The following is a 24,544-nucleotide window of genomic DNA, read 5'->3' as shown; positions in this document are numbered from 1 at the left end:
AGAAACACAGAGCAGGAGGCCTAATTCTGCTGCAAGGACAGGCAGGGCTGAGGGAGCAAGGGAAGAGAAAGGGGGCTCTGAAGCAACAGACTTTTCTTCGCGCAGCCTCCCATGCATCCCCACCCACAGCCTGGGGCAGCTCTGGCTCCTCTGGGTTGCTCCTGGTACGTCCCAGGTCATGGCCTCGGCCAGTCTTTGTGAGGGGCCAGATTTATGGTAGCCCTGCACCCCACCTACAGAGAGCAAACACCACTGCGGCAGTGCGCAGGATCTAACCCAGAGCCTTTTAAAAGGATTTTAATGTCATTTATTTTTGCGAAAGTAAAGATTCGAGATTCTGATCCCATCTCTTCTATCCTCTTTTATCCTCAAAATTCCCATTAAGCACCCCAGATGTGTTTGAATTCTTCCCATAAATTTTCTGTGTTCATCTTTTTAAAGGCAGTTAAGAATTACAACAAAACGAGACAATGTCTTTACACTAATTTTTTAATGTTGCACATACTGCATTTTATAACATTAGAAGAAAAAAACTCCAAAGTAAACCTTAAAGACAGAAAATAAATATATTTTTATGAATATATGCAGAGAGAGTGCAAAAAATTGCATCTGTAAAACGTTTAAATGCTGAATCATACAACAAAAAATTTACAAAAGCACTTATTTCTTTATACATGTCAGCTTTCCTCTTATAAACACAAAAAATATTTTAACGAATCTTACAAAGATCAAACTCTTTTGCCCTTCACCAGGAGAAAAGTGGTGAAGAAAGTCTATTACCTGGAGGAAAAGAAAAAACCCAGATAAACAAAATGTTAGCATAACAGGTACCAGGGAAACAACATCTAGACGCCGAGGAGGAATTTACCCCTGTGCGCCGCAGCGCAGGAGACAAGCCTCCAGAGAAGAAGGGCTGTTCCTGTGGAGAGGAACGCGATTCCTCCTGCCGAGACGAAACTGCTCCTTGCTGTGCCACTCGCCGCGCACAGCAATGAAGTGCCCTCTCTCCTGCCCCTCTCAGGCCAAGGCTTTATTTCAAACAAATGCATCCGAAAGCAGCATCGGCCCAGCCAGGAGACCTTAAACTAAGAGCTGGGAGCGCTGCAAATAGCCTGGCTAAACCCAGCGCCTCTGTCTGCAACACGCAGAGCCAAGTATCTGTCTCGGACCGGGCAGGACGCACGACTGCTGCTGGTCCACATCAGTGCTCAGAAAGGCACCCCGCTGTCAGACTCAGACACTTTGAATCACACTTGTATTTAAAATACACACTTTTTTTCAGAAATAAGCAATGCTGGGGCAGTTAGAGAGTTCTCACAAGGTGACCCTTGGCACCTGTGATGTTAACATCAGCGTGGTATATAACAGTTCTGCTTTTCTTCATTCACAAGATTTGCTCATTAGGCAAAGCGAATGCTTAGACCAGCCGAGCTCCAAATAACTCATCTGAACTGAGGTTTCTTTGAAACTGAAACAGGCCAGTAGCAGAGACTGGAAAATGAAAGGAACAGAGATTTGCTGTGGAATTTGGGGAGTTTTGGGGGTGGGTGGGGAGCTATGGAAAGGGCCAGCTTGAGATAGGGCCCCTAATGAAACTCTGGGATACGTTCGCGCACGGTGAGACGGCCCGGCATCACGGCTGCGGTGCAGCACCAGCCCATACATGTGCCATACAGCTGGTGGCACTCATGAAGATGCCTGGATGAGTCCTCTGTGCACCACATCCACTGCATGGGCCCCAGCAAGCCGTAAAGCTCAGGCACCTTCCTGAAATTTACGCAACTCACTGCACACGTGCTGCAGCATCACACATTCAACCTGTCTGGGATCTCCTGGCACGTGGCCACCAGAAGCTGCTGCTTCTGTCTGGACATCCAGAAGGCACAAGCAAATGACTGAAGTCCTTAATTTTCAGCCAAGAAAAGAGAAAGCCTCTTGGGCAGAAGGGGAAAGAATGAGGTCGTGTCCTCTAAAAAGCTAGTGGACCTTGTCAACCAGTATCATCTTCTATAGCCCCAATTGTGATGGTCAATAAAATTCATTGCAATAAAATTCATTCATGCAATTACCTTTCCTAACAATAGAAATTTGCTTGATTCAAAGAACTAACTTCAGGGATCGTAACAAAACCTCTGATATAACTAAAAAATAGCAGTAAACATTTACTGTGGACTGCACCGAATCATAGGAATTTACCTTGCCAGGAACACCATGACCTTCTCCACAGGAAGCAGAAGAGGAAAGGCTTCCAGTATGAATGCAATGAAAATAAATCTATCACATGATAAAAGGCAATGATACCTCAAATTTAATATTTTATAATTCCTAATTATAAATTATATGAGAATTGTATAAATTATAATTATAAATTATAAAAACACATTGGTTCTGAGTAACTTGAGTGTAGTGACACAAAACAGATCTTTGGGCTTCCTGTTCAGCAAAACCATTCAGTTCTCACTTCATTACTTTACTAACTAGAGGACAAATAAAAATTAGACTGAAGTTTTCCAGAATCTTAGCAATAAGTTCACCTTCCAGCAGACCACAGAAGAATCAACTCTTGCTATTCCAGGAGAGGTAAATTTTCACATCTTTATTGCCAGTCACATAAATTAGGGTCTTATCCTACACGCTCATGTGTGAGAGATGTCTTACAACTGTTTTATAACTAGCACACTCCATTCAACTGCTTTAGTGTACTACTTAAATTATCTTACTGTGTAAGTATACCCTAGAAAGCCTCCAGGGGGTTTGAATCCCTAAAATATGAAGCCATACAACAGAAGCTTTCTTGATTTATATAACAAAAATATGTATATAGGATGTAGATTTTTCTCCCCAGCACATTTCCAAAAAAGTCTGCTCAACAGTAGGAGCATCTCTCCTGTGAAGCTCAAAAGCTGTAGGGCTTCTTTACCTACGAGCTCTAACAGAGCAGTCCTTATTTAGGTCTTCCAAGACAACTTCTTAAGTCTGAATGAGTTTTTCTAAACAAGCCAAGTCTAGAATTTCTATCTTTGGTCATTTATCTCAGCATCAAATTTCTTATTAAAACGTTGGAGAAAATTGTTGAAAGGTCTTTATCCTCGTACAAAGAAATCTACTAATTTCGCTCTAAGAATCTTTGGCCTGAGATAGAGGATGAAAAATAGGATCATAAAAGGAATATGTTCGAGAAAGACGAGAGTGACTGGGAGGAGGACGTTACACTGCAAAACAGATTTCAAATTTTTAAAGCGGCAGGCATTACAGCACAACCACCCGCCGTGGTACCAGAGAACAGAGCAGCCAAAAGTTGATTTCATTGTCCCATTGTGGAAATGCAGTTGATTTCTGTCCACTTGTATATCTTCAAGCAAATAGGAAGGTAATATCCAGTTTCTCTTAGTTCATTCAAGTAAAAATAATGTACATTTTAAACTTATATTTGGACTTTATGCTATGTTACTGGACAGACAACAGTATGTAGCATTTAGCATCATTAAAGCACTGTAGAAACATTATTTACTCTTACCCCTCATGCCCTTCTTTTTGGGGTAAGTAACCCCATGCACCATTAATAAATCATCAATTACTGAATGGCAGCATTGACCATCTCCCATAGTTCTAGAATAAATACCGCAGGGAAGTGCTTATGTCATAGCATGACAAATATTTTCTTTTTATTAACAGGTGGGTTTGGGACCAGGTATCATCATCCTCATTTTAACACAAGGACATGGGAAGCTGAGTGGGATCCTCAGCTGTATTTGACACAGCTCCAGTGACTGCCATGAAATTACAATGAGATATGTGGCCATGGAGATGTGTGGCCAGCTGCAGCAAAAATCCAGATTTCTAGCACTGGTCTCTAATTTTAGGATCCAGTCGTTAAACATCTAGAGCCCAATCTTCAAAAGGACTGAATGCCCCTCGCTCAGAGGGAATAGAGTAGTTGCCACTTTTGTTCTCCAAGGGAGACATCTGTAGACACTATCAATGTAACGTTACCAGCCTAAAAACCCAAGGTCTCTCTCAGTGGTTAAAGGCCCCAGGGCAAATTGGTGATGGAGGCAGGGTGGGTGGTGTGCCGTAGACCCCAGCTCCTGTGCAGTACCCTGCCCTGCCACAGCCCTGAGCTCTCCCCTGGGTGCTACCTGCACACCAGCCACCTGCCACAGGGGAAAGAAGAGAGATGTAAGAGCAGTGAAGCCTGGTACTAACATGCACCACATCACACAGATGGAGTTCAAGAGGGTGGATTTACAGATACATTGATTTAGAAGAGTCACAAGTAGTCAGAATCCTGTTTTTGTTTCTCTCTCCCTAATTTCTCTTAGTATTATTTGTCATGCTTGCATTAAATCTCTTATAAAGTGACTTTAATTTTTCTTATAAAGTTAAAAAAAAACCAAAACAAAACCAAAAGCCAACACTGTAAAAAGGTTCTCACTAAAATGGTTCTCTGGAAACTCTGTGAGCATGACCAGTTGGTGCAAAATAGTTACCTTCTGGAAAACAAGGCAACAGGGCCCTACTGCTCCTAGTACTTCAGCACGGATACAGCTCTACTCGGCAGAATTAGCGCGTCCTCATGTGCTGGCCAGGTTAGGGTCTGCTTAATCCACGTGCTCAAGTATCCCCATGCAATGAAAAGCCAGGATATATGGTGTACTGGACACAGCCTTTTAAAGAAAATAATCTTTGTAAGACTTCTATTTTAAGCTCTGAAGTATTTCTAGAGCTTCTTTCTTAGTCAATTTGTTGCATCTACACAGCCAAAGGAAGGTGTGCCTGTAGCTCATGCTCTCCTCATCCAGTTTTTATGTAAAGACCCCCAGCCAAAGCCTGGGCCACTGCTACCAATCTGCATACAGACTCGTTCGATGCCTGGACTGGCATTCTGGCTGTCAGGCTGTGCTAACACATGCATACTGAATTTCTACCACTTCTGGTAACCCCCACCAGGCACCTAAACTGGCACTGGCAATAAAACGTGCACATGGAAAAGGCACACCTTCCTTCTGCTCTGTAGGTATTAGCCTCTGAAAGAAGTTACCCTGCACTCAAACTGAGGAGTTAAAAATAAACTGAATAGTGTTGTTTTCCCAGACTTTACAGCTATGCACATGTGCAATGCTTTTATAAAATATTATTCTTCAAACCATTTAAACAAAATCCCACTCTATAGAGAGATCTGCATTAACTTTAGACAACATTTTAAGAACCGGAAAAGGTCAAATTTGTATTACAATAAAAATAGTGACCTTGTGTCCATTAGTGTATTCTGGGCAAGACAACTGCCTTCAGTTGCATTTCTTTAACAGAGGAAAGAACTCAGCAGTTTCATTAACACAGCAGTATTAATGAAAAAGCATGAGACACCTTCATTCCATTAGGCATTTTAGCAAAAACAGGCCAAGGGAAAGAGGGAGAGGACAAGGAAAGAAACCGGACTAGCAGAGGGTGCATTGGACATGAGTAAGACCACAAAACACGAAAAACCCACTAATTTTAACATGCAAAGGATATTGGTACATTGCAATGCTGGTTATGGTTAAAGAGACTGTACAGCTCCTATATCTTTGTCCTTGAGGCTTTGTTAAATAAGACTCTCAACTGCAAGTTCATAAATAAAATGGAAATGACAGTAGTGCCATAAAAACATAGGTAGAAAAATAGTGCAAAGCCAAGGGCTGGACACTTTAATCTGTCACAAGTACCCCCAAGCACTACCATTACCGCTCCTAAAGAAAACACATACAGAAAACATTCTCTATTTATTATAAATGGCAGTTGCCTGCATTGCACTCTGTATTTAGAATGTACTGAATACCTTTCTGCTTCCCTTCGAAGCTGTGGATGGAGAATAAATATAGCTTTTCACATTGGCGAGCACTGCCTGCCCTCCAGTCGTGACTGGTAGCAAAGTCAGACAGTATTTATAAAAGAAATCAATTAAAAAGTAAACCAGACAATATCATTTAAGGCTTTTGTCCCTGCTAGTCTGCTCAACAGACTACACTTTCTTAAAATAAGAACATCTACCACTTCTGTTACAGTAACCAGAGAGCGAAATTAAACAAAAAAAAGGTCACATTTACGGCTGACAAGAAGGCAAAGCTCTTGAGGCTCGACCAAACACAACAGCAAAGACGCTCTTCGCAGCACTCTTGGGGTGCCTCGCACTGTGTGCACGGAGGAGGGCAGACCAGCAGAGGGTGAGCCCAACACAACGCTCAGGCTAAGCATCTAATTTAAACCTTGCAGCCCTTACCGAAAGGGGTTTGGAATTACAATGGATTATATAGTGCAAACTTGTATCAGTTCCCACAGATATAAAATGCACAGACAGGAGTCCAGAACAAAAGCCGCCAGTGGCCAGGGTTGTGAGGAGCACCAGCCATTAAGGAAATAAACTCCAGGGAGCAAAGTCTGATCTCAGCTACTCGTGAGTGACCCTGGAGTAACTCCAGCTCTTCAGTGAGGTTTCAGTGAACTTATACAGGTGTAACTGATACCAAGGTCTGAATCAGTTTGGTGGTGAGGCACCAAACTAAAATGAAGGTTCATTAAATGACAGCCTTTCAGATTTAGAGTAACTAAAAATTATCGGTAACAGAGTTTGTTAACCTTGAGCGGGACACAAGAAATACCCACCAATGGATGGAGCTTACATTTACACAGCATTTCTCAAGTATACACTTCAGCAGGTCCATAAGGTTTTAAAGAAGGGTTTGGCATAGCCTGGTCTGAGTAACTTTTTAACAGGGTTCTTGCTGCCACCCCATGTAAACTGTTGAAAAAATATACTGACTGCCTAGAAAATAAATTGTGCATATGTACTCAGTATATTCACGCCCATGTGGCCACTCTATATACGCACAACCAAGATCCCAATACTGTGCACAAAATAGGAACTGTATCATGGCCTTTCTTAAAATATTAGCTTCATGGCGAGTTTGCTACACCCATGTTACTGACAAAAGGCATGCCCAATGGCAGGGAAATATGCATACTCCTAATATTTCAAGATAGATAAATCATGTTTGATCTGAAAAAATAACAGCTTTCTCAGGGTAGTCCAGTCTGCCAAAAGAGAGCCCTATCTTAGTTAGAAATAGTTTTGTTGGTTTTACTTCTGTAACTGAGATCAATAGTATAAATCAAATTGATTTAAATGCTGAAAGAAATGCCATGGCAGCCAGTTGACAGGAAACGGTCAAATATATTTTCTTAACAGTTTGTTACCTTTAACAGGACACAAGCTAGCAGGCAGAACTACTTCATCAGGCTTTTCCCTCTCCCCCTTTTATAGAACACCCCAAACTTTCTGAGAAATCTGAGCGTCACCGAGAACCAACAGAAAGCATGACAGTAACAACGGGGTCTGCAAAGGCAGAGTAATAATGCAGGATCAAGTCACGTGCAGCTGATGGGAGATGGTAAAGTTCTAGCAGTCTCAAAAGGTGGCTCATATTTAAGGGTATGAACTACTGAATGGTGTCCTGTTTTCCTTTTAGAAAGCAAAAACCTATACCATATGTACTGCACAATTATCTAGACTTTTCCCACACTGGGACTTGTTAGTGATAGAGTAGCCTGTAAAGAATAGGCACTTATCCCAAGAACTGACAAAAAAGGGAGTATTATTTGGTAGGTATGGCACCAAAATACAACCATTGTGCTTTCTCACATACATATGCTGTACAGATGGAGGCTCAAACAGACACAGAGTTTTAGGTTGTTGGCGGGCTGTGTTTTTTCTTTTTGCTTCGGCAAGATTTGCAAATGCAGCAGATGATGCATGGAGATGCCACGAGCAGCAAGGGAGAGGTCACCAGTGCTATGATACCTAGTCCAACAAGGATCCCCACAACCTGAAAAACATGGTGGAGGAAAATATGTATTTAGCTAATGTGGAAAATAAAATGCATGTGTGCATGCATAAGCACAGCATAGGTCACCAAAAAATAGAAGAAAACATGAAAATAATCATCTTGGTCCTTCACTGAAGGGTAAAATCTCTTTGCTTCATGCATGCATGAGAGCTCTGCTCAGCTGACTAGGAACACACCTGCGTTCTGTTCCACATCACTGAAGCCCGCGAGTGGCCCAGCTTGTTTCTGCAAGGGCCTCTGTCGTAATGTCTTAAGAAGATATCATTCTGAAAAACAAAAGGAGAAGCTGTAAGAGCAGGTTACAGTACTGCGGGGAGAGGTTCAAGGCTGGACTGGAAATACAACTTTCCTGACACTGCTTTAAAATGACCAGCTGCTGGCAGACAAGTTCACCTGTCTTCCAAATAATTCTCTAGAGAAACTTCTTGCAGTTTCAAAAAGTGTGGTGTGTTTGGAGCCTGAGCTATTGTACAGCATCTTTCCTCCCCCACTTTTAAAAAGCATCAGCATATGCGTTGCACCTATTGCACAAGTACCTAGTCTGTAATTTGGTGATTATAAAGGGGCCTGTAAACAGTTATTTCTGAAAACTAGCAAGCTGAGGAATCATCTTCCTGAGGTACTTCTACTTTCTCTTCTCCTGCTGTCCCTGCACTTCAGAGTCATTTTCTTCCTAGGCTTAAAAGGAAAATTTAAAAAGTAGGAAATCCCCGTTTCCTTTCTCTTTTCCCAGTAATACTTATTAAATTATCCATTTTTTCTTCAGAAGGTGACTAATGCCCTGCATTACCCTCCCCTAGCCAGCTGCGCTGTAAACTGACACTGCTTCTTCTTTCATTTCTCAGCCCCACTCTTTGGCTCTGCAGGTATTACCTTCACCTACACCTGGAGCTCCTGTAACCCTGCACATTTAGAAAAACTACATTCAAATCACACAACTATGGTTTCTTTTTTCTTTCTCCTTTGAACTGGTGAAAACTTGGTAAGGGCATGTCTGCAGAGTCCGTGAGAATCTGATAGTCTTCCAGTTCAGCACGGTGTTAAGCAATCATTGTGCACTCCATGTACTCTGAGGCAAGCCGGAAGACTCATGTTGAAAAAGCACGCTCACACACACAGAAATGGGACATAACATTAAGCAAAACCTGTTTAGCATGCTGAGAAAAGGAAGGATTAAGAATGAGGAAATCTCATTGTTTGCTAACTGTGGAGTACAAAAAAGAAGAAAAGAAAAGCCATGCAGCATCTAACATTTTATTCCAAGTGCTGGTAAAGTCCTTTACACACTCCCACAGTTGTTACTGATGACTGTGCCGAAAAGGGAAGCTGTCATACACACAAGCACATTACTTCCTGTTCTCTTAATCCTGCTAGGAAGCTTGAAGTCCATACAAGTTGAGACTAGTTGGTATCATTTGAGAAACAGCTAGCAACCTGCACTTCATAATCCAACATTTTTATCCTCAAGCCTACTAACTAATCATTCTCTTCAGCAAACATGGCACTAGAGATGGGCTAGTAAAGGAGACCTAGTCCATATGAGCTCTTAACGCACCCACCTGTGAAACAACCCCCTTCACCCAGTACCATACCATTTTTTGGATAGGCTGTGACCCTTGCAGTTGGAGCAGGTGGAAGACACTTACTTCCTGGCTCTCAACCAAACTATTTTTATTGCACTGGAAGAGGGAATCAGAGAAAGGTGGTGCTGGAATGGACCTCCAGAAAGCAACCAGTCTGTCCCACTGCCCTCAAAGAACTAGCATGGGACCCACAGACATGGCTATAATCCATTATAGAAAAAGAATAAATAAAAGCACTGGATGAATGAGAAGAAAGAAATGAAGTTAGAAGCTGAATTCAACCAAAACGTACACTAGGATAAAAACGAGTTGGTGGAGAGCTTGTAGGGGGCCTCAGATGAACCCCAACCCTATTACCCTTTATCTAGCTGTTTTTTTCTGCAGCACTTACATCCAAGTTCTGTAGACAGTACCAGCAAAACGTGTGCTTGCAGTTCTTGCACATCATCTGAGCACAGCCCTCGTTTCGCTCAATATAGATCCGACAAACTGGGCACTGCTTAATTGGTGCCTCTGTCTCCATTCCAATAAGTGATCTACAAGACAAGGGAAATATTAAAGTGAAATGTGAATTGAATTACTGTTGATATTCAGCTCCACTGCCTAATGTGTACTGTGCTTATTTTCCAGTGCATCTTATGTTGTCTTAATGCACTCGACGTGTGAAGCTTATATTCAGTACAATACACTGAAGTATACTCACTACTAGGTGTAAGGTTATTTATATCATGTAAAAGTGAAAATCCATTCCTTTGGTCTTCTATGCTACATAACACCAACACTCACTATCCCCACAAACATATCACCTATAGCATTAAAAGTTAGCACTTTGTAAGACAGCTTGCACAATTCATTTAACATGACTGGATTATGCAACTTACAGCACTGTCCCTGCCTGAGCAAAATAGCCTTCAACTCCACTAAAGCCAAAGATCAAACCTGGAGAAGAAAAATTATAGTGAGGGCTCTTTGGCAACTCCTATTCAATGAAGTCTCTAGCAAGCAGAATGCTTAGATTTTAAGTCTTTCATTTCTTGCAAAAAATGATAGAAAACTTTGAACACACACGACAATGTAATCTGATTCTGAAAACAAAGACGGATGGCCACACATATTATATAATTTAAACACAGAAGTGTTTTCTTTTTGTAGATTAATGCTTTATGTAATCTTATCTGTAGGTCATTTACACCTATGCAAAATGAGCATAAATCAGATTTCTCACACCAAATGGGACATTTACACCCACTTTGCATAAGAGTTAAGATTCATGTATGCAGAGATTCTATAAATATTAAGCAGGGGTGGTTTCTTAATCACAGTATAAGCAAAGTTTGGATCCCGGACTATTAGTGTATTGAATTTTTTGTAGGGGCACAAGTCATAATTCTAGCACGCAAACAAAGCCTTCAGGCAGATTCAAAGCCCTGGAGGGCTTCACCTTTCAGAAGTGTCAGTGGCAACTCAAACTTGATAAGTACACAAATAATATGAAGTATTAAAAACCAAAATGTATCATTTAAAATAATAATTAGACTGGAATTATATTTAGGAAACACTGGGAGAGATGGACAGTCTCAGAGATGTACCTAAGGAGCTAGAAGGAAGCCATTCCACGAAACTGATGTGAGGCACAGAGCTAGCACCCTGTACTAAAAAGAATCAAAAGACTGCATGGCCTCCATGCGTTCCCCTCTTACCCCTGCTCAGTTGGTACTGGAGTAGTTTGGTTTTCCTGGCACAGGCGCTGTGGGTGCCATGCCTCCTTGCAAGAGGAGCAGAACGTCAGGCGGCAAGCCGGGCACTCCACCGGCACTGGTGCTCCCGACTCGCTCAGTGCAATACAGCACACCGTTTGGCAGTCGGCTGCAGGGCACCACGTCCTCTGGGGGTCCAAGTGGACTTCTGAAATGTAACAGAGAGAGAAATAAAACTGTTTATACCATCCCCTTCTCATTCCAGTGGCATGTGTCTAGGTACACAAAATCCAGTTCTGTGTGTGGGTGGGGAAGCTGAAGCCCTCTGTGCCCATGGCCGTGGGCATTCGAGCCTACTCCTCTTCTTCAGGCAGGACTGCAGTTATGCTCTGCTAAGGCAGCTGCACTAGCAGCATCACAAGACTGGCAATACACAACATGGGACATATTCTTTGCCTTTATAGGGAGGTACAAAAGACGAATGAAACTGCTGCTCGCTGAGAAGCACGTGTCTTTTGTGACATTAGGTCATTCCCTGTCTTTCACATGTCCAATCCATGCTGTATCTTTCATGTAAATAGCAGAAGGACTGTCACTAAATTAACGTCAAGTCACATTCCGGGCCGTATTTTCTCCCTTCTATCTACAAACTCCAATTAATATTCACTTTATTATATGATCACTATTTGTAAGGTATCAGATTACAACAACAGTCAAGGCAAGATTCAGGGGGGAGACACTGAGTTACAGACATCACCACATGGCAGCGAATGATACATGTTGATTCTTCCTCTCACTGCCCAACCTTTATTCAATGAATTTGGGCTTGCAACAGAAACCCAGCTGAAACACATTCACTGTTAGGGGTGCCCACTGTGTGTGCACTTTATACTTCTCAAGTCCATGAGGTGCAGCCAAACACTCCCACCCTGCAGAGCCTCCTTGTAAAAGGGCTGTCATGCCTGCAGGAGCTGCATTTCCTCCTTCCCTGGGAGCTCTCTGGTACCACCACTGAAAATAAATAGATGGAGGGGATGTCTCCGGAACAGGTGGAAATCCCTGACTGTGAGGTGTCAAAAGCCATTACAAAGTTCTTCTGTACCTCCAGCAGATAAAATATTGTCCCACTTGAAACAAAAGGCCACACAAGGGCCCCAGACATATGTTCTCTGGCAAATTTTGCTGAAACAGTTGAAGGCACCTCCTCCTACGCTGCCCCGCTGCCTGCACTGCTCCTCTGCAGGAGGTTGCTGGTAGCCCACAGTGAAGGGGGCTGGTGGATGGATATCTAGCAGATGCTCCAGTCAGCATGAAAAACAAGTGATATCAGTTCACTGTCCAGATATCCAGAAACTAGAAACTGTACAACCAGAAATATGTTCAAAAAAGTAAAACTTTACCCCAAGCTCTCAAGCATTTAGATACACATACAGGAACACCTGGGGAGAAGGACACCCCACAAACTTCATAACCTAATGTGCACGAGAAACTCGGTTCTTTTCCAGTATGCCAAACCTCTCTGTTCACCTTGAAAACCTCTAGTTTCTTTAAAGCCACCCCTCTCTCCCATTTGTCCAGGACACTTACAGTGAGGAACCACGTAAGGATGACCATCCTCTCTGCTGGCTGCAGGACACACAGGTATACAATGCTCTGACTACAGGTAATTTTCAAGTCTGTGTCAGAGTACTCTGACAGATGTGGAGAATTTCTGCATCTGTGGCAAAGGCTGTCATCTATAATTTAGGCAGAGCCAGCAAAACACCTGTACAATCTACCTCCAGCCACTTCATTAATCTAGTTGCCTTCTTTGCTCTTATTCTCTTACACATGCTTCCTTTGCCCCGCAAAACAAACAAACATTTTGCTTTCTACTAAATGAAAGGCGGAACAAAATAGTTTGCAGCTTCATTTGTGGGGAGGAGAGAGACATGGATGGGCAGTACAAGCCATTTTACATTTTTATATACTTTGAAAAAGTAGTGTCCTGACTAAGAAATCATTATTTCTGTAGCTTCCCTCTGTGTCCCTTAAAAGAAACTCTGAACTGTGTAAGACCATGGCCTAGTACTGGCTATTGCATTTAAGTCTTCACACAGTAGTTTCTGTATGCTTTCTGTTGATAAACAGCAGTTAAAATGAGATAAAGTGCAGTTCCTGCAGATAGCTGCTTAACATACTCCATGTTGAAAACCTAAATTCTCCTATCCTGTTTTTGGATGAAAGACAGGATGTCTGGTTTTGACATCATTGGGAGGAGGGGAGTTGGGTTGTAAATCTCTCTGATTTTTACAAATTTGTTGCAGCAAGATGTAATGCGTGAGATGAAACTCTCTCCTCTCCCACTTCCTCCATTTTACAAAGAACCTACAGATGGTGTTTTGCAATCCATGCTGTTTCATACTGTTTGGTTTACCATGGAGTACAAGTGAAACCAGAAAAAAATAAAAAGGAGCAGCCAAAAAAAGGAAAGAGGCTATCATATTGCTCTGACAAGCTGCTCCATCTTTTGGTTAGGGCCATTTCTCTCCCGAGCCTTTCCCCTGTTTCCCCACAGCCAGTTCAGCCACGCTTGCTCCACTCTCAGGAGGAAAGCCGTCCCAAACAGTGCCAGTACCAGGCAAGGATCTGGCCAGTTTTCACAAAACGCACGAGCTAGCAGGTGATATGTGGGAAACAGATGGGGGAAATGCAGCACCATGAAGAAAGGAGAATTTCTGGCTCAGGAGAGGTACTCACTGAAAGGATGAGCCTATGCCTTTCGCAGAATATTAGGAACACCTCCTTTTAAAATGGACTACTTTTCGGTCACACATAAAATGGGGGTTCTCATCATCTACCACTTGGCCTATTGGGCAATTGTCACAGAAATAGAAATATAATGCATATGTCCTAACCACATCCTATTCCTCTATTTCATTACTTCTGATGACCATATCAACCCCATCCTAAACAGACACAGAGCAACTTCTGTTTCTTCTATTAAAATATGCTGCACGGAAGCTCTGTGGCTAGGTCCCGACTAGATGCAGAGAAATTACAGATATGTAAGAAAGCTTGGTTTTAAGCCTGAAAACATTTGCATTCTAAGAACACAAAAAACACAAGAGGATAGAATATTTTCAGTGCATTCCTTATTAAACTACACAAGTGTCTACAGGTATACAATTGTATGCCAACTACTTCTTACTACTTTTTCACCCAATATTATTTGTCAATTTTTAAAAAAAAAAACGGAAATGGAGAGCAAATCTATTTTATTAAAATAGCTAGCACAGATGGGGGATGGGGAAAATAGCTTTTGGATGTATAAGTTCTTCTTCAGGCCTTCAAAATTTTCCTCAAAATTCATCTCGCGATGGAAAATGTCTGGAAGGGTGACAAGCATTGGCTTTACCAATCACTTGAAGACTGGTAAGCAAAGACTACGGAGCAAGAGCAAGTCTTTCGACTTACTCAAGAAGCTGGTTATTTATTTCTAGCATTTCTAGTAAAGCAAAGGGGGTGCTGAAGCAAAGAGCCCATATCTCAACAGAATAAAGCTGAGAGAAGTGTCTATAGGAAGCTGAAGGGTTTGAATAAAGGGCTTTGTTGATCAGAGCAAAAGTCATGAAGGACACCTTAGTACCTGCCTATTTTAAGAATCAGAATTTGGCCTATTGCATTTGCAAGCACGGAAAAGAAGATGGTACAGCAAGGTCTGGAAAACTCATTGCTCTCTATTTATTCTCCTTACCACGCTGACTCCTTCTTCCCAGCAACAAAAAACCCTAGCGAGCCCAAGTTAGCTCTTCCCCAGTGCCTGGTCTGAAGAAAAAAACTGAAAATTAAGAAGAAAAGGGAGCTCAAAATATTTCACATATAAAGGCTTTCTTCATTTTTAAATGAACCCTGAAAGGCTGATAAGAGCAATGCTACTATTATGCTGTATTTCAGTTCTTCAAGATGTTCTCTGTCATTAAGTAAATGAAATGAGTTCATGGCCCTCAGAAGGTGTACTTGGCTCAGCTTCTGGCTGATATCAGCCCTGCCCAGCAGGCTGCATCCTGACTGGAGTTCACATGTTTTTAGGGAAAAGACCCATGGTTCAACACAAAGATCGATGAACTGCTTTTGCTGCTAGGTCAAGGAGCCACAGCTGAGTTTGGCTTAGGGCTGGTGTGAGAATGGATCGTGAGGCACACAGTGTTTATGGCTGGGGAGAGCCTGTGGGAGAGGGCAGAGTTAGGCAGTAGTGGCCGGGGCTCTGCGTAGCGCTAGGTTTGAAAAGGGCTAGGTTGCACTATGGCTGACACAGACACATGGCACACATCAGGTCTCAGCTGCCGGGAGACCCTGGGCAGATTCTGGGTCAGAATTTGGCCCCAGCAGGTGCCATCAGGAAGGTTTATTGCTAGTTTCAGAAAAAGACTGTCAGGCCAGAGTCGGCGCTGGTCGGGACAGGCAGGCAGGCATTGCCAGGCTAGGGTCAGGTCTGAGAACAGAGCTTCAGGCCAGCAGAAGCTAATAAGCCAGGTCCAGCTGATGAGTCCAAAAAGGTCAGCCTTGGGGCAGTGCTAAACCCAGTATAGGCAAAAGGTCTTGGCTGGGGTTGGGATTAGTGCTGGTGTCCAGGTCAGAGCTTGAGTTAGCAGGAAACGTTGTTCCCAGGCATCAGTAAGCTGGATTTATTGCTGGGGCCATAGGCAAGGCAAAAAGGCTAGGGTTTAAGCCTGCCGCTTGGATGCCAGTTTTATTCATCATACAGGAGAAAGGACAGATCTTAGAAACATCATGAAGAGAAGTAGTGGAGGTGGAGGAGGATTTGTCAGACTTAGGCAAGAAAGAAAAGGGAAGGAGGATTTAAAAAATAGACAAGTTTCAGACTTCTGTGTGTGGGATGCAGTAAAAAAAAAAATAATTGATGTAACAGGGAGTTGGACAAAAGATCATGAGTTCAGCTTTGGCTAGTTATAGAGGAGGAGATACCAGGAAATCATTAGTTTCACAGTGTTCAGTTAAAAAAAGGTTTTATATAAAACAGATTAATGTATTGCAAGAATGTCTCTCTTTCTTAACCTTTTAATATGGTGATTTAACAAGCTCTGATTTCCACTGTCTAGGGCTGTAGACAAGCCACTGCTTGGCTTATGAATTGGAGGGACTTCCTAAGGAATTAAGGGCAAACGAGAAGGTGGTAAACTAGGAAAGAGAAATAAAAAATGAAAGCAGGGTTTGGGATTTTTTTTCTTTTTTGGCCTGAGTGCCTGCAAACCATAGCTACAGACTGCATCTGCCCATGAATTCTGGGGCACACTTGGGTATACTCATTTAGCAGTTTTCGTACTTCGTGGTCATTCACCATGACTCATGCCAGATGGGATATTGTAAAAACCCATATATTCTTCTATCTGACCATCTTTTCAAGTGCGTTACTGTGCCTAACTTTTATGAATCTCTGCATTTTCATACACATTCCCAATCCATCTGCATCTAAGCATACATGCAAAGCAAGAACACAAATAGAGTCAAGGAAAGTTTGAAAACAGGTGGAGTCAGGGCAGATCAGTCCCAGATACACTACCCTGCAAGCTACCACGGAGTGAGTTCTTTGAAAAACGCTACAACTTCCAGCTGAGAGTTTCAAGTTGGTGTCAGTCTTTAAAACCAGTGTGGGACCTCATCCTTCTGACTAGCAAGTTTCTTCTTCAGCAGCCTGAAGCAGAAGGCCGACCTCTGGCATAGGAAAGCTTGGCCCCAGTAAGACTTTCAGTTTCAAACTTCTTTACTAATAGCCCTTACTTAGTAATGAGGGGTCCAATTATCCCTCAGGAAAAATTAAAATACACTAGATGAACACACATAAGGCTTCTACATAAGAAAAGCTCTCTTGCAGGGATGTTTGCAAAAATCCCCATCACACTGCAGGATCTGTCCCCTTGCAGAAGTTCTGAAGATCCATATGGATGTCTGAAAGGACCATGTGCGCCCTGCACCAGCCTCTAGCACCTTGTCTAGTTCTACCAGTACAACCACCACCTCAAGGCACGCAATCTGAGAGTGCTGCCCACAAGCTTGAGTAAAAGCATGGTATTTCAGTAAGGTGCCACTCTGTTGATTCTGCCCCACTGAAATAATTTCAAATTTGTCCCTGGAGCACAGTCAGACCTAGTGATTGCTCTTAAACTTTTTCAAAACAAAGACATCTTCTCTGTCTCTTCCTTAACTCACCCAACAGGCTTTGTCTTTGCAGTATGTAATACTACTGCCTCCACTGACACTTTAAAAAGGAAGGTAATAGAAACTGAAAGGTTCGCACCTCGTTCAAACTTCAGCCTCTTGTATAATTGAAACTGGTCAACAGGCACCAAACAGGCAATCTGAAATGAGAAACAAACACACAGAAAAAGCATTAGAAACATAGACTTGAAAAAAATTAATAAGCACCCTGGTCTACATGCCTGCTCTCCTGAACTGGCTCTCAAATTCACCTTCTTTTCCTGCTTGCTTTCACCACCATGTTCCTCCATACCTTGACTTCCTTCTCCAAAACGTAAGGTAGTTCTTGACTTCTCCTATTTCAGCCACACAGCCCAGTAGTTCAGCCCACGTCTTTCTTACCATGCATAGGAAAGCCTTCTCTGTGGATTCTGTATTTACTTCAGGCTTCTCAGTTTTATTTCATGTTGGTTTAATGTAACGAAGGGTGACAGCTTGCCAGCCTTGGAGACTGCAGCATGTTGTTCATGCACAAGAATACAGCTCAAATGAATGGTTCCTCATTCATGTCTCCCAGTCTTAATGGCAGGGGTCACTTAGCTCTCAGGAACTTAAAAGCTAGTCTGGTTTCCATTTTTTATTCACTTCATGGTTTTTGGGCTGAGACAGTTAATGCCATTGCTGTTGGAATTTGCCTTAGACAAGCACCAGCACACTGGGAACTGGACTGAAGTTAACACATGTAGTTGGCATAGACATACAGGCTTTGCTGATACATTTTACACATTACCATAATTAAACTAGCAGCCTAAAAGGCTAAATGCTCTAATCTTCAATTAAGAGTCTACGTAAGAAAACCAAGTACCCTATTTAATAAGCAAACCTACATACAGGGTTCAAAAGAAACTTCACAAACACTTGAGGAGCCACATGTTTGTTGGACTCAGAATCTGAGATCATTCTCTTTATTTGATCCATTCGTAATATTGTACCAGCACTGAAAATGTCTTTCTCTTTTACTAAAAATAAACCCAGACTAATACAAGACCTGATCATTTGAAGCACTGAGAGACAATGTAGAAGCAACAGCTTCAAAGCAAAGGGCTCTCAACCCTCACATCCAGTATCCCACCACAGTCCTTCAGATTACTATAAAAGGCAAAATTTTGCCCTCAGTGAAGTGGACACAGGCCCTTGCTATCCTTCTGGGTTGCATGACACAGCACTCGTGAGAAGAAATACAAAGACAAAAAAATGTATTCACTATGATGCTGTGAATACATTTGCTTTCATAGATGGGAAAAAAGAAAAGAATATATCCATTTGTATATTATAAAATATGAAACTGCTTTATTAAGATCTCAAATCAATTGGAATTAAAATTGCATTTTGAAGCAGATGTTTGGATCATTTATTTGATCTAAACCAATGTCATACAAAAAATAATCCTACTGATGTCAAGAGTTCAAAAATGCTTAAAAGACTTATGGTCAAAGAAAACAAAGGATTTAATGGATATTTAATTAATATAAAAATGGGAAACACCAACAAATCTTAACAAAGCATATTCTTAGTCTAGTAAGTCAGCCCTGGGGCAAAGTACTGTCCTCATTCAGTTTCTGAATTCAGGGTGTAAACTATTTTTAATATGAAAGTATTTGCATGGCTAATCAATATTACATTAATATGACTGTAAGACACAGAGAGCTTCCTGGGAAACTCGTCACCTGTTCATCAGAAGCCAGCTGAAACACTCTTGGAAAACAAATAACTTAATCAAATGGGGAAAAAAGAGTGAAGTTCAGCAGCTTCAGCAAAGAATGAACCCAACCAACAAAGCTATATAAAACCCACAAGACACATCACTTCAGTATTTCCCACTCCTCCCCAGGGCAGCTTCGAATCTAAATAGAGTTTGGAAAACAAGAAGAGTCATCTGCTTTTCTCTAGCTGGGTGAGCATTGGCAACTACTTTAAATTTTCCCTTCATTACGACTAAATTAAAACAGCAAGTCTCAATGCTGTAAGAGCCACTTGAGTGAATTGTTTAGTTGTCTGGGGTCTTTCTGTGCTTGCTCTTGCTTTTAACAAACAGTTTTTCAAGAGCAGTTCTATTGAGCCCAGAATTTCCCATGTATTAAAAATCGGCCTTTTTGATTACAGTGGGAGCAGAGTTAGGAGTTTTATTGCAGATTTCAATAGGAAGCAGGGTCAGTGCTGAAAGCTTCGCTTTCTCCTATTGAAAACCTGATCTTACCATGCCAGCCTTCCTCACCTGTTTCACCCAGCCTCACTCTTCCTCCTACACAGCCTCTTCACAGCTCAGCTCCCCATTCCCTGCATGCAGCTCCAAGCACCAACACACACAGCCTGTCATGACTCCTGCAGGCTTTGAAAGACCAGCTCCTGATAGTACCCACATGGAGGTGCTGAGCTGAAGCCCCTCACAGATTTAGTACCCTTAGGCATGAGGAAAGGAATGCAGAAGCTGCCTGAATTCAGTGCCACATCAAAGCTGTACATGCAAACTCAATTGAAAAAAAAATGAAATGTGAGTATCAGGTCCCCCCAAAAAACAGCAAATCCTTTCCTGAGTGAACTTTTAATCTCATTTACACTTGATTGAGAAGGACAGCTGTAAGCATGGTAAGGGGATTAGGTGTTTATCTCCTCCTACTTGACATCAGGGTCTAAATGTTCATCTTCATACAACTTCTCCAGCCCCACCCGGGAGTCCATCCCAAACAGCTCCTCTCCTGCACAGCCGCACACACTCCTGGGCTGGACAGAGGATGGCAAAGGGCCAAAAGAGAAAGACCACGAGCATGTCAGAAAGCAGATGCTTCTTATTCTAGGCTATGAAATTATTCAATGCAGCAAGAAATGCTACACGACAAGTTTTTCGGCTTTTTTTTTTTAATACTGGGTTAAGGTTACAATAAAAACCTATGAAGAAAATGAGAGGCAAGGACTCTCCTCTCCTGAAAAGATTTGATTTGAGACTTACCAGATTGTTGGGGGTTGAAATAAGTTTTCTGGTTTTCTATACCCTGTAAGCCATGCCTGCAGTTAAAATACTCTTGTTATAGAGCACAAGAATACATAAGAGCTCTTGCTAAGAACAGCAGCTTTCACCTGAAGTAAAAATATCCAGGGAAAAAAGGCAAAATTTTGAAGGCTCACTACCACAAAAGGCTCCAGCTGGACCCTTGCCAAGTTTCCAAAAAGGTTGCCCAACGTGGTATGATAACCAGGGTGCTATTACTACACGAGACAAAAGAGCAAAGGAAGGAAAATGAAAAGGTATGAAATAATTGGGTTCAGTTTACACAGGGGCAGACTGTTCCTTGTAACCCGGGCAGTGCAGTAACCAGGAGCCAAAGAAGAACAACTCCCCTGTTTTTAAACACTGGCTACCACAATGGAAAGGGAAAATCACTACTCCACCTATTCTCAGGCTTTCAAGGGAGATGCAAGGAGGCAATCAAGAAAACTGAATAGATCTTACTTCCTTTCACACCCATATGAATCAAACCTCGATAGTGCTGAGGGAGGAAAGTTCACCAGGACAACTGCTTCTCTCTTTCTTGCTTTAGCAGATACGCAGCAAGGGCAGATTCTGCACTGCCAGCAACAACTGCTACTTGCAAAGGGTTGCATTGCCCACCTCTGTGAAAGTCCCACTCACAGAGGCACTGTCTAGTTTTGCAAGGAAGGCAAAATAATTTTAACTTGGGCTGTGGTTTGCTTTTCGAAGGGGTATGAGGGTTCAATCTCTTTATTGTTAGAAATTACACCCACACCTTTCCTCATCAGCTACCATGCTCATGAAATATTAAATTATTCATGTTCTCAATTTAGGAGCTCTTCTCTTATTTAGTGACAAATAAAACCAAAATTAAGATGCTCTCATTTGCTCTGCTTGGATTTATTTAAAAACAAGTAAATAAGAACAACAAAAAATTTAATTTTGACCCTGAAAAAGATAGGTTGGCCTGCAACATTTTCTCACCTTCCTCCTCATTTTACCATTTCAATCGCCCCTAGCAAAATGTAAACCGATTTTCAAATTAAAAATAAAACTGGTATTTTAAACTGACTCCCAATGGGATTTGTGTTCAGCTATGTATGGAATATAACGCAATTAAGAATTCTAAGATCTGGGTCACAGTCCCATTTCAGCACCACTTTACAAAGCGCTGACAACCCTCTGGAAGGTTAGCACTGGTGTAGATCATGGATTTACACAGACGGAGGGACAATAAGCAGAATCTGCACTGCATGCAAAGGGGTAATTCTCCTTCTCGAACTTAAGAGGCAAAAGGAGAGCCCAAATCAGTATCTCCTTTACTGCCTGCTGCACGGTTTTAATCCAAATCAGTTTATGTATAAATGGATCATTGGCATCAACATTACAAGCTTCAAAACAATACAGGAATCAGAAACAGCAAAGCACAATCCCCTAGACATTATCCAAATGAGTGCTGCATTAGAAATCCCTGTACGCAGTTGAGACATACCCTGATTCATAGCTTACACTGGTGATTGGATTTGCACCAAGTAAAACCATTTCAAACCATAATAAATTACCCCTTATTTAGATTAGGAATATTAACTGGTCCAATTAAATCAATGGAGCAAATTCCCAAGAGAGACACGAATATTCTAGACAGAAGAAGTCTGCACGGTTAAAAAGAACTGCATTAACATAAGATGTTCTGTCTACCTTCTGCTTCCAGGAATGAATCCAAATCATCTTTGTTTATTGTACTATTAGAGCTTGAAAGGACAAACATCTTGTTTAACGAGATTGCTTTTAAACTTTCCCTTTTTCTGTGTAACCAGCTATTTGAAACAGAGTCTGTAGCCAAAACCATTGCCTTCCCACCACCAACACCCATTTATTTCTACTTAAAAGCAGCTATACTAGAACCAGCTGCTATCTTGATGTAACAGGTCAAGATATGACCTAGGATTGCACTTGATTTCAAGCCCTCCAGTGGAACAATTTCTTCCATTTGAATGCACTATTTGTCAAAATAAAAAAACTGCTGGAGAATGTACCAGTTTCAACTAGATTTTGTTAAAGTAAAAACAAAAAACAACCAAACACAGGGGTTTTAGAAAACATATTTTCAAAGCACTGAAAAGTACAATTTTCTAGTTCAAATGACTTTTCATTTAAAGTTTTTTAAGAATAAAAACCTGGAACATTTTCTTCTGAGGTCCAGTGAGACACAATGTTCTAGCTCACCAAAAGTAGTCTTAACTCCCAACACCTCCTATACTCTATGAATAAGCAGTTTACTCCCCAAACACTGATGAAATATTCAACTGTTTTACAGAGACACGTTCCTACTATTCACACTTGCTCATTTCTTCATGAGACATAAAAGAAGAAATTCCATTCCCTGTTAAAATGTTAACCAGAGTTTTTGCCTTCCTCCATCCCCCAAAAGCAACACAAGAAGCACGTGTCTCAGGATCAAGGCAAGAGCTCTGAAAAGGCTCTCAATTTAGTACCAAACAAGATAAACTGAAGAATTTTACCAAGAAGATGAAACAGACTTGATTCACAATGAAGACAAATAGGTCACTGGAAAGCACTGAAGAAATGTCACACACCTTGAATAAGGACCTTGAGAGAGGGAAAGAGGAACTTTCATAGCTATAATGTGTTATAAATTGCTTATAAGCTTTGTTATTAATTTTTCAGTCTCCTTATTGAAGAGAGCTCAACCCAAAATGCACTGAAGTCAATGGAAAGGCTTTCCTTCACTTCAAATTATGCCTAAATTCACTTTATCTCCCTTGTGCAGGTTAGGGCAAAAGGCATTTAAAAGGCAAACAAAACAACTGCATTAGCTAGCATAATTAGACACAATTTAGCCCAAAGTATAGGAACCAATTTAACACCGTGTCCGTGACAAAGACAGTTTGAACTGCTATTTTTTCTCCAAACTGTAATGGTACCTGGTAAACGTCAGTCACAGCAGAGTCTGGAATGGACATGACATGAAAAATACACTTTTTCAAAACCCTGATGCTAACACAGGGGAGAAAAAAAGACCAATTTTTTTTTTCTCCCAGTACAGGCAACATGTCATTCCTCATGGCACTGTCCTGGTGAGGAACCTTTTCCTGCCAGAAGCCAGAGATCAAACATCCAGACCCTCCAGAGGTGGGAAGGCTCACACTTTTACACCAGGAGTTTCAGAGTATGTAATGAATAAACTGTAATTCTAAGTAGTACTTCCATGCCAAACAATAGCCATATTCAAGCACATTCTCTACCATCTGAATAAGGTTCTGTTTTTTAAATAACAGCTTTCAAAAGCCACATTTTCACATGGAACAGCCTTTATAGAGAAGAAAAAAGAATACGGAGTGCTCATACACAATCTGTAGTTTACATACTAATGTCTCAGATTATTAACGGAGACAATCTATTCTTTCTGTTGTTCTTGGGGTTTTGGGGGGGTTTCTTCCTGAAACAAATAGGTGTTTGGTAAAATACATACGCAGTTCATTTTAACCAGGTTGGGGCCTGTTTGCTTTTCAAGCGGAAGGTCTGTGTTTCAAGTGCATGGCCAAAAGGGAGCGTCAGAACATTCATTCATCCACGGGACACTAATGCACATTTGGGCTGTTTAGTCATTCTGCCTTCTGCCCAAAAAGCGGCCAAGGATTAAGCTAATGGTCCATTAATACATGCCCTGGAGTGTCCTCCTGCTTTACTAAGGGGAAATACATCTCTATAATTCCTATAGAATCATAATCCTAGCTTAACAGAGCAGAATTCTTCCTACTATTTGTTAATTTTCTTTTAAAAACGCCTTTTCAATAAAGGCTAGTAGCCTCCAATCTGGTGTGATGGTTGGGAGGGACATTGCTACGCCCTCTCTGTATCTATGCAAAAGAAAGGAGGAAGGGAAACAGCTGGCTACTTTCCACAATAGCTGGATTCAGCCAAAGAAAAGCTCCACCATATGCCTGCACACCATAACAAACATAGCTGTGACTCCCAGGCCTTGATTCAGCTAACCATAGTGTTTCAAATGCATGCTGGAGAGGAGATCCTGAATTTTTCTGGAGAAAAAGGCATTTTTGGTATTGGGAATTGCATTGCCACTGATTGCATTTGAATAGGATTATATACTTCTACCACAGTTGTCATCTGTAT

At 41.6% G+C, this 24,544-nt stretch overlaps 1 protein-coding gene across 8 annotated transcripts in view; it reads right to left on the bottom strand.

The window, feature by feature from the left end:
- Positions 1–589: 589 nt before the first annotated feature.
- RNF144B (ring finger protein 144B) overlaps positions 590–24,544 on the bottom strand; it is a 99,790-nt gene continuing 75,835 nt past the window's right edge. For all 8 annotated transcript variants that reach the window (XM_072853364.1, XM_072853363.1, XM_072853360.1 and 5 more), the window contains exons 4-8: positions 17,462–17,522; positions 11,167–11,371; positions 9,858–10,002; positions 8,060–8,149; positions 590–7,862 (exon numbers count right to left, since the gene is read on the bottom strand). In XM_072853364.1, the coding sequence (XP_072709465.1) occupies positions 7,722–7,862; positions 8,060–8,149; positions 9,858–10,002; positions 11,167–11,371; positions 17,462–17,522 (642 nt within the window). In that variant the 3' untranslated portion in view covers positions 590–7,721. The remainder of the gene's footprint in view (positions 7,863–8,059; positions 8,150–9,857; positions 10,003–11,166; positions 11,372–17,461; positions 17,523–24,544) is intronic.

Source organism: Ciconia boyciana, chromosome 2 (assembly GCF_034638445.1).
Source record: "Ciconia boyciana chromosome 2, ASM3463844v1, whole genome shotgun sequence".
NCBI lineage: Eukaryota > Metazoa > Chordata > Aves > Ciconiiformes > Ciconiidae > Ciconia > Ciconia boyciana.
Note: the sequence above shows the minus strand (reverse complement) of the source record. Positions and strands in the feature narration are given on the sequence as shown.